This window comes from Podarcis melisellensis (genome assembly GCF_964234715.1).
Source record: "Podarcis melisellensis genome assembly, chromosome: 11".
In the NCBI taxonomy this organism is placed as follows: Eukaryota; Metazoa; Chordata; class Lepidosauria; order Squamata; family Lacertidae; genus Podarcis; species Podarcis melisellensis.
Window position 1 is genome coordinate 22,956,726 of NC_138543.1, and position 16,093 is coordinate 22,972,818.

Sequence of the window (16,093 nt, forward strand, 5' to 3'; positions counted from 1 at the left end):
GAGAAAACCATGTGGTGATGTGCACTGGCCAGAATTAGATTTAGCAGGCTTTTGTTCGTACACTAAACACAATTTCTCCTTTGTTAAAAACCTATTTTATGGTAGCTAAATGATTGTAGGAGATGAATAGATTGCTCTGAATATATCCTTGGAGAAGACCCAATGATCATTGCTTTCCCCCCTCCTCACTGCCCTAAATTGGATGGAAGTATCTAGTTGGCAGATTTCAGGTCCATCAGGTGCTTAAAATATGTGCCTCAGGTGAAAAGGGACATTATAGTTAAATATGTCACGGTATCTTTATTACTATCTCTGCACTTTACAGTGGCTGCTGTCAAGGAATAGAAGCCATAGGTAGTGATAATGTGGTGTAAGAATAAGTACAGCATGGAAAGAATAGCTGGTAGAAGTCGATGCTTGTCTCTGTGGAACTATAAGGTAAAAGGGTAAAGGACCCCTGGATGGTTAAGTTGGCAGAAGCTGGGACAGAGTAATGGGATCTCACACTACTGCATGGATTCGAACTGCTGACCTTCCAATCAGCAAGCCCAAGAGGCTCAGCGGTTTAGACCACAGCACCACCCGCGTCCCTGTGGAAGTATTATGCTGCAGGTATACAGTGTGGTATAGAACCACTATTTCACAAGACAGCTTGTGTTAACTTTATATTCCTGCTAACAGATGTCCACATTATGCAATACCTGTGAAAATAAAGCTTTCACTGATGATGATATTACTACTACTACTAATTTATTCAAACCTTTCCCATCTGGCTGGGTTGCCCAAGCCATTCTTGGCGGTTTCCAGCAGAATAAAACATCAAATATAAAAACCTTCCTGATACAGGACTGCCTTCAGATGTCTTCTAAAAGTTATGTAGTTATTTATCTCTTGACATCTGATAGGAGGGTGTTCCACAGGGTGGGCACCACTACTGATAAGGCCCTCTGCCTGGCTGCCTGTAAGTTCACTTCTCACAGTGAGGGAACTGTCAGAAAGCCTTTGGAGCTGGACCTCAGTGTCTGGGCTGAATGATAGGGCTGGAGACACTCCTTCAGATATACAGGACTGAGGCCATTTAGGGCTTTAAAGGTCAGCACCAACACTTTGAATTGTGCTCAGAAACGTACAAGGAGCCAGTGTAGATAATTTAGGACTGGTGTGATATGGTCCCGGTCACCAGCCCAACTGTCACATTCTGGATTAGTTGTAGTTTCCATGTCACCTTCAAAGGTAGCCCCACATAGAGCGCATTGCAGTGGCCCAAGCAGGAAATAACCAGAGCACTCTGGCAAGACAGTGCATAAGCAAGTAGGGTGTCAGCCAGCATACCAGATGGAGCTGGTCGACAGCTGCCCTGGAAACACAATTGACCTCCATGGACATCTGTGAATCCAAAATGGCTCTCAGGCTGCACACCTGGTCCTTCAGGGGCACAGTTACCCCATGGACCGTCTTTAACCTTTGCAATGAATGTATGTTTGATTCATGTTCCAAGAGTGTTTTGCTGTAAAGATGCATTCCTGTGAGTAGAGAGTAGTAGGTAGAGAGGACTCATTGGGACTAAATTGCCGCGTCTGGGCTGTGTGTGAAAGTTACTCTCTCAGGTGATTGGCAAGCTTTCGTATGCAGTGCATACAACTCCCACCTGCAGTACGCAGTTGAGAGTTGGGCAAGAAATATATTGGCCCTACCTGGCACTAAGCTCCTGCACTTCTATTACAATGACAGTAAAAACAGCCTCACTACTGCTGCAGCTAATACTGCTTACCACTGCTGATAATAAAAGCGCATCAGTGAAAGTGCCTTGTACTACCTTTCTCATCTGGCTCTCATTCCAAACTGTCAGGTGAGTGCTGATAATTCATAGTCTAGAATTCTTTTATCTGAGCAGCGGTATCTCTTCTATGCACTTTGGCAGTGGAGTTACATTGCTTTTCAAAAATATTTCAAAGGTATACTTTGCTTTCTTGGATCTTGACTAAACGTTGCCAGCAGCAAAGAGAAAGCAAAGATGAATGAGTGTTTGTAGGAAATAAATGTATGTGCCTGTAATGAGATTTGGTTGTGGTACAGAAATGATATCTCCCATTTGGTGTTTGTGCTGTATGAAAGTATGTATAGCATTTCTGGGTTTTCCCTTTAATAAAGAGAGAGATGAAACGGAGTTTCTCTCACAGTCTCCCTCCCCCCATATAGAATATATTGATCTGGAGGCAATTGTAGGGCAAAGGACACAGACAGAACTGTTAGGAGTCTTGCTCCGTGTTTGCAGTCATGGGATATATGTCTATCACATGGCGGTGTATGTTTTCATTCCACAGTGTGAGAAGTGATGGAGACAGGATGTTTATGTTACTGTGTTTTGTGAAGTGGGACTATTGTCCTTTGTTCTTTCTCTCTTTGCTGTCTGATGAGAAAGAGGAAGGAGCTAAGTCAGAATGCTCCAAGTGTATTATATGTAAATAAAGTAGATTAGCCAAAATGCTGTTACGCAAACTGTGGAAACTCTGCAGATCCCTAAGTGTGCTGATGCCTCTTGGTATCATGCCAGTCAGGCATGTGTCTCTGCCAGGATCCTACAGGAGAGTAGGACAATCCTAACAAGAACTGGTTGTGGCCCTTCAGTTAAAGGGCACTGAGTGCAAAGTTATGGCTTGAAATATTTTTTGAGCTATTTCCCATGCTTTTGACAAAGGAAATACTCCAAGGGTAGTATTCAACATTGCACTATTACAAAGGTTCCATCTATGCAGACATAACAGGTTGCCTGATGGAACAATTCTCCCCTCCCTTGTGTGCTGTCCTGGGGGTTCTCATGGAACACAAACATGGAGCCAATACAGGGGATGGGAAAGCCCCATTGCACAAGTGGAAGTCCTTGTGAAGGGCTTTTTCTGAGAGAGTGAATCCTGATCAAGATGTTAATTTTTTGTGACTTTAAGTAATTTTTTTGTCGTGAAGATTTCCTGAGCTGGTTTTGTTTTGTTTTTCCTTTTAGATTCCAGCGGGGCGACTACCATATTGATGTCTGCATCAATGACTATTTGGATGTATTCTGTCCTCATTATGAAGATTCAGTGTCAGAAGATAAGACTGAACGCTACATCCTTTACATGGTGAACTTTGATGGCTACAGTTCCTGTGATCACACTTCCAAAGGATTCAAGAGGTGGGAGTGCAATCGGCCTCACTCTCCGAATGGACCATTGAAGTTCTCAGAAAAATTCCAACTCTTCACTCCCTTCTCATTAGGATTTGAGTTCAGGCCAGGCCGGGAATATTTCTACATCTGTGAGTATTTGGAGATTTATAAAATGTTGTATAGCAGCTGGAGGAAACCATGGCAGTTTTTCACTTTTGCAAAAGGCCAGTCTGTATGTGCTACAGATGTGTCTTGAGTATATACTTGTAGATCTTGGGATCCCTAGATAAAATCACCAGGAGTATGGGAATAAAAATGAGATATAAAATATGTCTGCCTTTCCCCACATGAAACCGCATATCCAGCTGCATTCATGTGAAATAAAGCAACGCCATTGAGGTTATTCAAGAGAACTTCTCTTACTCCCACATACACCCTGGTTCACAGGCACTTAAATAACAATATTATTATTGCAATGTTTTTCATTTATGAGGTTCGCATTCAGGTGCAAAGCGGTGTCCCCAAACACTTGTTGATTCAATAGAATAGTAGCTACACTCATTTTGATGGATTGATGTAGAGTGAACTCTGTGCTTGTCACAGTGAAGAAATGTCAGTATGACTCCCCTTTGATGGTTCTTTACTTCATATTATTATTTGTGAACAGAGCAGGAGATGCTGCTAAAAGTGCAGAGTACATTTGTAAACTTAAGTATTAATGTTCTTGTGAACACAACCTCATTGTGTTCATTTGAACTGCTTCTCAGTTGGGAGACATGCAAAGTGTCATTGCAGAAAGTGTATAGTAACAGACTATCCACTCCAGATATGCAAGATTCTTTCATTTTTTCAAAGAAGCTGTTGCAATGTCCTTGGCGACACAAAAATGGTTATCAGTGAAGAAATGTTCCAAATGCTATATCTGCAAATACCACAGTCCAGAATTATTGAATATAGTAATGTCTCAGGATAAATGGCAATCTTCACCAAGTCAAGGAGACTTTTTACTCAGAACAGCTGTTTCTTTGAGCATGTGGGGGGATGCAAAATAGTTATGAAGGAATTAACACACCTGCATCCTTTAAACAAGCACACACTCCCTCACTGTCAAGGTACTCCCCGCTCCCAAGGAGATTTGAAGCCTGCTATGGCCTTTAGGAGGGACGCGGGTGGCGCTGTGGGTTAAACCACAGAGCCTAGGACTTGCCAGTCAGAAGGTCGGCAGTTTGAATCCCCGCAACGGGGTGAGCTCCTGTTGCTCAGTCCCTTCTCCTGCCAACCTAGCAGTTCAAAAGCACATCAAAGTGCAAGTAGATAAATAGGTACCACTCTGGTGGGAAGGTAAACGGCATTTCCGTGTGCTGCTTTGGTTCTCCAGAAGCGGCTTAGTCATGCTGGTCACATGACCCGGAAGCTGTACGCCGGTTCCCTTGGCCAATACAGCAAGATGAGCGCCGCAAACCCAGAGTCGGTCACGACTGGACCTAATGGTCAGGGGTCCCTTTACCTTTACCTATCGCCCTTAGGTGATGCAGTGGGAGAAACAAATTCCAGAAAAAGCATCAGCTTTTTAGCTGCATACGAAAGTGATGAAATGAGCTCTTCTTTAGCAAAGAGCGCCTTTCCTTTACCTTACACATCTAGAGTCCAATACTTTACAATTAGTTTCAGCATTGCAGTAGCCATTTTTCCCCAGCTGTTATTTCCTCGGTGAAACCATTATCTCACTAAACTGGTAGCATCTATTCTTTTACTTTATGCCTTCAGTCTCATGTTTCTTAAAAATAAATAGGGAAATTATTCTTGCTGAAATACATGAATGCTTCTTCTACTTAAGCAACCAGGCATTGCAGGAAAACGTACCTCTTTGTACTTTTGTGTGCTCACTCTCAATCTTACACTCTCTCCACGTGCCAAAGCGTAATGAAAATAAATTGGAACAGTAACAGTTGAATTGTTTCACTGCTTACTTTCGGAGATGTGTCATGTGAAAACATGTCAGAACTAAACTCTGGTTCATATCCTGTTAGTAAATACGAAAGGAATCCCAGTCAAGTGGAGATGGTTGTGAAATGAATTAATTTACATCATATGGTACCGATCTCACTTATGCAAACATCCCCCTTGACTTTGGAGAGTTTGTGTCTCTAAAGGGATGCAGAACTATATCTCACTGCAGTGAGCAATAGGTTAGGTATTATTGTGAACTTTAAAAGTTCACAATAAAGTGCTTGAAAGTTCTAACGAACAATTAAACTAGCCAAGGAAATTTAAAGTGAGGTATAACTGGGTGTGTGCAGCAACCAAAAAGTTCCTCTTGTATATGTAGCATCTGGAAGCAGCCTCACCTGTTTTAAGATCTGCTCTGTATTATTTTGCTTTGATTCATTATTTGGGTCCAATTCGGATCTGTTAAATTCAAAGCTCAGTTCTACATCTATTGACCATAGTTAGAAATCTAAAGATGGATATCTGGTTTTCCTCCCCTGCCTTTTCACTCAAGTGTTTGAAATTTGCAGGGAAATTTGATGCTCCATCTCTGAGGGCAGATTTCTCACTACCCTCACAGAGAAAAATGTGCTGTGTCCTATGGGCTCTGGGACTCCCTCCTAAAAACCACAGGATTGCAGGGTGCATGTACAAACTTTTTAGTCAAAACCACTATTTGATTTTTAATTTTTAATATTTAATATTTGTAGTCTGTTTTCCAACAACAAAAGTTGAGCTAACAGCAGCTCGCACTAATAACAATTGCATCAAAAATTAGCAGACATTCCAATCACTGTATGAATATTATAAAAAAGTAGCATGTAAAGAATGCAATCCCCCCCCCCAAAAAAACCACAACCCCATTCATTTAAACAATTAATGCAGTTCAGTACAAACTCAAGTGCTTCAGAATATCAGGAATAGCTGTTGAGCACCAGCCCTGTCCCAGTTGACGTCCTCTCTCTGGGAAAGGGTTTCTTTACCTGGTGTGGCAGCAGTGCACTCCCAGGCAGTAACAAGACCTTTCATAGGGAAGTAGGATAAAAAAAAATCTTATTGTGGTTTTGCTACTTACTAACTTGCTTATTAGAAAATACAGAATCCATTAAACTATATAAGCAGCACTTCGCTGCCGTTTGAATTAATAGTAAAAATGCACCCCAGTGCTTGTAACACCTTTTTTTCTAATTTGTGGTTAAATTCAATATTTTTCTTTTTTAAAAAGTCATTGTGTTTTCTATAACATTCATTTAGCAGAATCATTTAACTGTCAATGGTTCCCATTAACGTAATTGTTTCATAGTACTTTGAAATATCAAGAGTTCTATGCTCTTCATCTAAGCTGTAGTTACTTTTTAAAATGAAAGGTAAAATAGCACAAAATTAGGAATGCAATGATATATTTTTAGCAGCAGCATTTTGGCATTCCAATTGGTGAGATTAATTTTTTAGCCCTATTTCAGAGTCTTAAAGTCTTTAAAACATTTTCCACGTACTGCAAAATATCACTGAATCACATCTTCTACAGCATAACTGTGTAATTCTTGTATATGACTGAACTACATCTTTGTAGTATGAACTAGTCGGTGGTTTCCACTAAACATTCCCCAAAAGAACAGATTTTTAAATAATTAAACAAACATTAGATTATTTGTTGCAAATAAATTTGAACTTGTACCTATCATTGGAAACTTACTGACTGTTAAATTCACTGCATTATCTAACAGTTAAATGTCAAAAACCTCAAGGAAGTTGTCATGGATTTTTTTGCCTTATCACATTTATTTGAATGTACAAGATTATGAATCGGTACATACTTTTTTGAGTTACTGGCATGTCTTTTTAAGACACAGAACTCTTTGGTAAGCAGTTGTTTGTTTCAGAGGTTATAGGCTCTTAATTTGGTTCTAGATTGCCAACTTGTTGAACTAAACACAAAACTAAGAGGCTGGATGAGGTGCCATCGGTTCTATTTGGGTTACTAGTGTGTGCATAATCTTAAACAATTATGTTCCATTTTTGTGTCATTGACCGTTGTTGTTGTTTTCATCCTTGGGATACATGTTTCTTCCTTTGATCAGTGATAGCACTGGGCATATTCCCAGTCAAACAGTCCTAGAAAGCCATCCAGGCCCATGTAGAGCTTGTCTGAGGCCCGGAGCAGGAGTCTTGTTAGAATAAAGTTATAAGCTCAAACACAAAATCAGCCATCCCTGGTGGGGAGGCCGCAGCCAGCTTAGCCCACTGATGCCTGGGACAGCGGGCCCACAATACACATGGGGCTGAGCCCATAGATTAGGAAACTGCAAAATGGCATCTAAATAGCAGGTGCTCCTCTGTGAGTCATGCTACATGTGACAAGTCAAAAGTCAAAACTGAATCCTCTCCTCCCACTTCCATCTTACTGAAAGATACACACACTGTTACGGCTAGCACCTTCTCCCTCCCTACCTGTGATACCGTAAGTGATAGGTGAAAGATACTTGAAGCATGGGAAGGTGCTCCATAAACTCTGCTACCCCCCACTGTATAAATGAACAAGACAGACATATGGCTGTTGCATCCACATCTAATTTGACCCTCAGTCATGTGTGTTAACAATTTATTTGTTGGCTGTGATCCAAGGAAGGGAACCTCAAATGCAACTGGACCTATTCTGTTGTTATCTTTTGGGATAATATAAATTTCCTCTGGATTTGTGGAATACTTTCCCCCTCTGGGGGCCTCATGCCCCTGTGGTCTGAGAGAACTGTGTTTACCATTTTATTCACATATAGGAACATCTGAATTGACCTTTAGGAATGAAAACTAACTAAGGAAATTTATTTAGATTCAGAGCTTTTTAATGTCCCAATAATACCTCAGGGTATTGTTTTTATTGCTAGATGCCCTTTTAACTTTTCAGTGGAGATCTGATCAGCATAAACAGGGATGGTGCCCTGACAGCTGTTGAGCTGCTCAAGTGACTGAAAGAATCCTGACTTTGATAGCTGGTTCGCCCAAATTGCTTTCGACATTCTGAGTGAAATCAGAGTAATTGGAAGAGTTTGATAGATGTGTGTTTTTATTTTATTATTGGTATTTTTTGTTCATGAAACATTAAACAGACAGACAAGGTAACCTTTAAAGGGGAATTTTGCTTAATCTAGTGTGCAGATTAAAGGACTGGTTGCTATTAGAAGAATTAAGTGCTAGTCTTGTAAAAGAAAAGCTGGAACAATCACCACTGTCTAATAGATTTTGATGTCGGTAGTGTTCTTAAAACCCTCAAAGGGAGTGTTAAAAGCTGTTGCATAATTTGGGACTGAATAAATATCTGTGTAAGAGAGTGGAGATATGAACCAAAGCAGTGCTAGCATTTGTTTTTGCAGGTCCTCTCCCCCCACCAACCCACCCCCAAGCCTGTCAGATAACTAATTGAAAAGAGATTATTTGGATTCCTGCTGTTAAAAATTCAAGTGTCATTAACGCAATGGAACAGGGTGTATAGAAAGGAGATGGGCTGTGCTTGTAATGTGCATCCTTGTGAATTGTCTCATATGTATATTGTAAGAGGTCTTGGCCTTTGTGGCTGAATGAATGAATGGTTTTCTTTCCACGGTTAATAAACAAGACAAAGGGGAAAGAGTTTTTTATTCCTCTTCCTGAACGTTAGATTTAAGTTGTGAGAACCAACAAATGCAACAGGAGTTTTGAGGCGAGATATAAAGATGTGCCTATTTTAGATATACCAGTAAGAAAATCAATCAGCCAAGTTTCATCCAAAGTGGGGTGATAGGCACATATATGAACATATGCTAAACTAAGCTTACTGGTGCATGTTCTGTGAAAACATGTAAACCTCCTTCCTTATTGATTAGATGTGTATTAATTAGAGGGACGCAGGTGGCGCTGTGGGTTAAACCACAGAGCCTAGGACTTGCCGATCAGAAGATCGGTGGTTTGAATCCCCACGACAGGGTGAGCTCCCATTGCTCAGTCCCTGCTCCTGCCAACCTAGCAGTTCGAAAGCACGTCAAAGTGCAAGTAGATAAATAGGTACCGCTCCAGCGGGGAGGTAAATGACGTTTCTGTGTGCTGCTCTGGCTCGCCAGAAGTGGCTTAGTCATGCTGGCCACATGACACCAGCTCCCTTGGACAATAAAGTGAGATGAGCACCGCAACCCCAGAGTCGGCCACGACTGGACCTAATGGTCAGGGGTCCCTTTCCCTTTTATATTAATTAGTGTATGTGCTGGATTTCATCTTGTAATCAGCCTAGCTAAATACATACTACAAATTAGTTATGATGTTTTATCATTGCATAGCTAGAACTGGTTAGTATTACTGTACTGTTGGGAGTCATTTGCTTTATCATAATAGAATTGGCAGGATATGAAATGTGAGTACAGGTATTGTACTATATACCCTGAAAGAATTTAGTGAGGACTTGCCAAACCAGACATTCTTTTAATGAAACCAGTTTTGGGAAATGATAGTGCTGTTACACTCTTGTTGTGGAGATGAGAAGTGTTCTCGCTAGGTAATTCAGTTTCTGAGATAACGCACTAATTGAATGAACTGCTGCAGTGCTTGTATACATTGTGTAATATGGAATAGATGCCGGCTGAAATGATATCAACAATATGCATAAAGTGATTTGTTCCAGACCTACACCCATGACCAATCCACTGGAATCACTTAAAAATAACCCATGCAATTTTGCTCTGATTGGTGTCCCTGACCTGGACCAAGAAAATTAGTTGTTTTTGTGCAATGCAGAACAGGAAAGCTCTCTTTCTCCCAACCCATCCCATCCTTTAGCCTAGCTCCTACCCCTTAGCCCAGTGTTTCCCAACCTTTTTTGGGCAAAGGCACATTTCTTTCATGAAAAAAATCTCGAGGCACACCACCATTAGAAAATGTTAAAAAAATTAACTCTGTGCCTATATTGACTATATAAAAAGTACAGTGGTGCCTCGCAAGACGAAATTAATTCGTTCCGCAAGTCTCTTCGTCTTGCGAGTTTTTCGTCTTGCAATGCACGGTTTCCCATAGGAATGCATTGAAAATCAATTAATGCGTTCCTAGGGAAACCGCCTTCAGACCAGGTCCGGGGACAGTCTGTCCCCCGACCTCTTCTGAAGGCTGGGGGGGACGGGGACAAGGGCTTTTCTTCCCACTGCCAGCCTTCAGAAGGCTGTTCTGAAGGCTGGCGGTGGGAAGAAAAGCCCTTCTTCCCACCTCCCGCCCCGCAAGCTCCGGGGACAGGAGGGCTTTGCTGCCGACCGCCAGCATTTTAAAAGCCCCTGCTGTCCCGGGGCGATTTTAAAATGCTGGCGGGCGGGAGCGAAGTCTCCGCTGCCCCGAGGAGATTTTAAAATGCTGGGGGTCGGCAGCGAACGCTTCGCTCCCGCCCGCCAGCATTTTAAGATCGCCCGGGGCAGCGGAGAAGTCTCCGCTGTCCCGGGAAGGCAGGCGGGAGGAGCAAAGACTTTTGCCCCCGCCTGCCTTCAGAAGAGGTCCAGGACCTCGTTCCGATGCCCGGCGGCAGGGTGCGAGGTTCCCGCCCCACCGCCCGGCATCGGGGCATCGTTCCGATGCCGGGCGGCGGGGGGAGAGGTTCCCGCCCCACCGCCCGGCATCGGGGCATCGTTCCGATGCCCGGCGGCGGGGTGCGAGGTTCCCGCCCCACCGCCCCGCTTCGGAGCAGCATTCCGAAGCGGGGCGGCTGGGGCAGGTGTTCCCGCCCCCCCGCCCCGCTTCGGAGCACCGGGAGAAGCGATCTCCCCGCAGCCCCTTGCTTCAAAAGAGGTCCGGGGGCAGCGGGGAAGAAGTGCTGCGCTTCCCGCTGCCCCCGGACCTCTTTTGAAGCAAGGGGCTGCGGGGAGATCGCTTCTCCCCGCAAAGCCTTGCTTCAAAAGAGGTCCGGGGGCAGCGCTTCCCGCTGTCCCCGGACCTCTTTTGAAGCAAGGGGCGGTGGGGAGAAGCGATCTCGGGCGCCGCGGCGTGCAGGCGCACTGCTCGCTCCTCTTTCCGCGCAGGCGCCTTCTCTCGCTCTTTCGCCTCCTTTTCTTTCTCTCTCGATGGTCCGCCTACAAAGGAGTGAGGGAGGCGCCCGCCATGTTTGGATTTGCATCCAGCAGGAGATGCCGCTGCCGCCCCGCCTCTCCCGCCTCCCTCCCACGGCACACCAGGCAAGGTATCACGGCACACCAGTGTGCCGCGGAACACCGGTTGGGAAACACTGCCTTAGCCTGACTGTTTCTCCCCTCACTCCTAGCCTTGCTTTCTTTCCCTTCAGCCTCTCCCCTTCTGCTCTCTCCAAGGACCCAACCTTGCTGTTTCTCTCTTCCACCTCTACCACCACTTAAACACTGAGGGTTGGACCCAACTAAATTATTGCATGCATGCAATGACGTCCCTGAGCACAATGGTATTCTCCCCTCTTATCTCCCAGCACCCCCCAAAAACTTTCTCCCAAGACTCCTGAGCACATTTGAGTGTAGTGAAGGGACTGGTGGGGGACTGGAGTGATATAACTACCATTGTGCTCCTGAGAGTTGTTCCATATGCACAGTGACTTAGCTGGATCCACACCACAGTTGATTTGCCTGTGCTCTGCCATTTGTTCTATCTTTTGTGACTTCTGGCTCTTCTTACACCCAGCACTCCCTGCTGTTAGCTGCCATGTTTTTGTTTTTTTGCCCTGCCCTTTGCTCCACCTCCCTAGTAGGCAATTGCTGCCACTGTTGGCAAGTTTGTTTAAGAAAGCCTAAACACCATACTCTCGGGGCATTCACCTGTTCCTTGGCATCACATATAAGTAAGACTCAGTGTTTCCGGCTTTCCCCTGTGACCACAGGTACCTGGGGCTGTGTGCAATCACTGGGATGAGCACACACACCATGGGGCATGTGCTATGTCATCATTCCCCCTGGCATGCACATACTACACCATCACACTCTGGTGATGCATGTAGCAGGGTGCCATGGCATAGTGTGTGCATGCCCCGCGGCATACATGTGCGGCCATGCCACATTTTGTGGGTGACTGGCCCTCTCATTAAAATGTCATGGGAGCCTGAGGACTGGGGACTGCTGGTACCCATAACACCAGCACTCTGGTAGCATTCTGCTGATATGCTAAGGTTGCAGGCACAGGCAAGCACCAGTTGCCCAGTTTTCAAAAAAATATGTAAATACCTCATAAGTAAAGTTGTTTTTAAGATACACCCACACCCACCCACAGTTGCACATGTAAATTGTTAACAGAACTGTGCAGGATTGAGATAGCACAATGTTAACCCTCCCACTTTGAAATGCACAGTGGTAGCTCAAGCGAAGCTATATGAATTAGTCCCTGTCACACACAGGCATAAAAGTGGGATTCGTAATTTATATTAATCACAAATGTTTCTCCAAGTTTTATTAACATGCAGATTGGCTGCTAAAGTGCTTTCTGGAATACACCCACCCAGCCTTCTACAGGAAACAAAACAGTAATTATTGGTGCTTATATAGAGATTAACAGTTTCAACAATTCACCTGAGGGTAATGTAGTTTACTATACATTTATTTTAACTCAGTTGCAGTTTATCACTATGGGAGTGATCAGTCAATTGTTTGACAGAAATGAAATGGACACGCAAGATGACTTAATTCCTTCTGAGCAGAGAAGCAGGCAAATTATGAAAGCAGAGCAAGGCTGAACCAAAACCACAAGTATGTGCCAGGTGAGGCTCCCTGGGGAGAACATTCCAAAAGTGAGGCACCACAGCTAAGAAGCCTCTCTCCCCCATTGCCACCCACCTCAATTCAGACTGCAAAAGTACCTGGAGGAGGATCTCCAAAGATTGAACAGATTGAATTTATCTCCATGGATAGACTAGCCTCCACTAGCAGTGCTTCCATTTTGTCTAGATTAAGTGCCTCTGTATTGGCTTCCAGGATGCAATTCAGCATATATATAACCGATTCCTGTTTGCAGTTGGCTGTGTATTGGATTCAGCACTGGCTCAGGGTGTTCTCTCTGATTACTCCAGTAGCATCAATTGTACTTACTATTGTGGGGAGGATGAGCAAAATTCCAGTTGAATCAAACTCTGTAACAAACCCAGAACTCTTTGATTTTAGAAATTAATCAGTTGGGTCTCCTGTTGACCTGCATGCTCTAAACTGAAAATAGTGAGTAGAAATGGAATAGTTAAAGGAAAGGTGGCAGCAGGATTAGAAATGGGAATATAGGAGAAAAGGGAGGATAGAAACAATAGGGAGGTTAAAGGGCAAAGAGGTGGCAGGGAAGGATGGAGAAAATTAACAGATTCTTAACCTAAGAATCAGATGAGCTGCATAAGATTAGCAGGACCAAGAAGAAGACGAAATAGAGACAGGTGAGCAGGACAAAATTGAGTGGGACTGTGAGTTGGGTAGCTTAGGGAGTAAAGAGATCAAGGAAACAAGAGAGCCTTAATTTAAAAACAGACATGAACTCACCAGCCATCTTTGGCTGCAGGTCTAGAGTGCTGGATTTCAACATGGTATCCTCCAGATGTTAATGGTCTAGAGCAGGGGTTGGCAACCCGCGGCTCCGGAGCCGCATGTGGCTGTTTTACACCTTTGCCACAGCTTCGGGGCGGATACTAGTGAGGGGAGGAGGCGCATTGTGCGCCCCGACACTCCTCACTGTGGCGGGCGCTGTACTGGCTGTGACGTCGCATGGGGGCGGTGCATGCATTAGTCACACACCGTCCTGACGTCACCTTCCCGCCCGCCCGCTACATTGTAAGGGGAATGTACGCTGGTCACTGTTTTGAAGGGGAGTGAAGAACACACACACATAAAAGTTAACTTGTTAATTTAACGTTTATTTCTATGAGGAGGAGTAATTCTGAGGAGTCAAACAAATAAATAATAAAAAGTGACAAAAAAGTTATTTTTATAATGACGAGTTTTGCAGCTACCAGGTTTTTTTTCTTCAGAAATGGTTCCAAGTGGCTCTTTTTGTCTTAAAGGTTGCAGACCCCTGGTCTAGAACTTGTATCAAGCCCTAACCAAGCATGGCCAGTGGTCAGGGACAAGTGAACTGATGTTTCCAGCAACATCAGGAGGGCACCAGATTTGCTACCCCTGATATAGCTTCACTTTCTCCCTTCCCCCGGAGCTTTCAATCTTGAGAATGTTTTAGAGACCTACTTTACAGCCCCTAGGAAAAACTATCAGAAGACATTTAATATTCTGTACCTCTGCAACCAATTCTCTATGAGCAATCCATGAATAATGGGACAGAATGTGTGGAGCTGATGGGAATGATAAGAAAGAAGTCAGAATGAATACAGCTGGCCCTAAGAGCAATGCAGGGCAGGCTGTCAATATGACCTTCACACTTTCCATGTACTCTACAGGCAGAAATCAATTTCCCCACATACAAGCTTCAGAGGTTTATCTCTATTGTTCTGTTGGATTAAAGAACAGACATTACTAGTATGCTTAATTCTATTAGGGCGAATTCACATTTCCCTCCTCCTCCTCCTGCTCTCAAACATGTTTTCTGTTTTTAAGACAATAGAAAAGTTTTGAAAGGGAGAAAGAAGATGATCAAAACAAACCCATAAAGATCAAATTGCTTGCTGCAGAAGACACAAACAAGAGGTGGGAGGTAGGAAGAAGCTCATTATGAAGAGATTAGAAAATTAATTGATCCGTGTCTTTGACAGTTCCCACTGGACATCTGAAGATTCTGCAAAATGAAAATGCAGTCTCAAACATGACATTCTTCAGTATTATTTCATTTTTTCCCCTTGTCTCGCGACTCCTCTGAAGGATCATTACGTTCCAATTATTTTCAGCGAAATATTTCAGAAGAAAAGGGCATGATAAAAATCTGCCATGGTGGTGTAGTTCCCTAGAGAAACCTGCTAAGTCTGTTATCAGGACTGAAAAAGAGAAGAATCCTATTCAGCATAAAACGTAGAAGCCCTGCGATGGGGAGGTTTCTCTTTCACAGAGCACTTCAAAATCCAGGGACGAGCTGTAGGTTCTCGATTGCTATCAGGCAATTGATGAATTCAGTGATAGGAAAGTAAGGTCTGTTGAACTGTCTAATGTGTGCCTATTTTTAAGCACTCTTCTGGGAGAAAGTGTAGGAATATAAACTTCAGTTTTAAATGCCACAGCATCATTTTTAGAAACTGTGAAACAGAGCAAACCTGTTCCTCTAAAGATTTTGGTGGACATCTCAATAAATGGGTTCTGGGTTTTTGTTTTGTTTTCATTATTTTAACCCTGACTTGGGGTAGTAATGCCATTTGAAAAAGAATCAGCCATGTAACTGCAAAGGAGAGATACATAAATATCCAATTTTCAGATCCTCCCCTCCATTATAGTGACTTGAGATATCTGTGTACCAGATTATAATATCCTGGTGATGTTGAAGGATCTTAACTTGCCTTGGGTGCAGTGCAGACCCTCCAAATGTCCCTATTTTCCAGGAACAGTCCCAGATTTACAGAAGAAGGGTAGGGGTCATGCAGATAGGGACTTCTTTTGACACTTTATTTGCAGCAACTCACAATGAGTTATATAGGACAAAGTAAATTGGTTTTAATTTGGGACACAGTTAAAAAGGGCCAAGGCTTGCTGCTTTCCCTAGGATCCAGAGTCAGGAGGTTCTGGTGGATGGCTAGCGGCCATCTAAATGGTGTTCCCAAAAGCATTCCTTTTTTTAACTCAACAGAAGTGAATTGATGCCGTGTGCTCATACGGGAAGAAATGAAATGTTGCCTCTGGGAATGCAGTACAACAGTGCAAGTGAAAACACATTTAGGCTGCATTCACACATGTTGTTGAAATGAGGATTAGTGTTGCAAGAACAAGCCACTGCAAGCTTTGTTCTCACATGTCTCCCACTTCCTCCGGCACAGCCATAATGAGGAGTTTTGGGAGCTTTTCCTTCTATTTTAGATTAACTGAAGCTTGTTGT

General features: G+C 43.5%; 1 protein-coding gene across 3 annotated transcripts in view; it reads left to right on the top strand.

Annotated features, from left to right (window-relative positions):
• Positions 1 to 16,093, top strand: part of EFNA5 (ephrin A5) — a 220,528-nt gene that overhangs the window by 174,058 nt on the left and 30,377 nt on the right. For all 3 annotated transcript variants that reach the window (XM_081930780.1, XM_081930778.1, XM_081930779.1), the window contains exon 2: positions 3,002 to 3,294. In XM_081930780.1, coding sequence (XP_081786906.1) covers positions 3,002 to 3,294 — 293 coding nt within the window. The remainder of the gene's footprint in view (positions 1 to 3,001; positions 3,295 to 16,093) is intronic.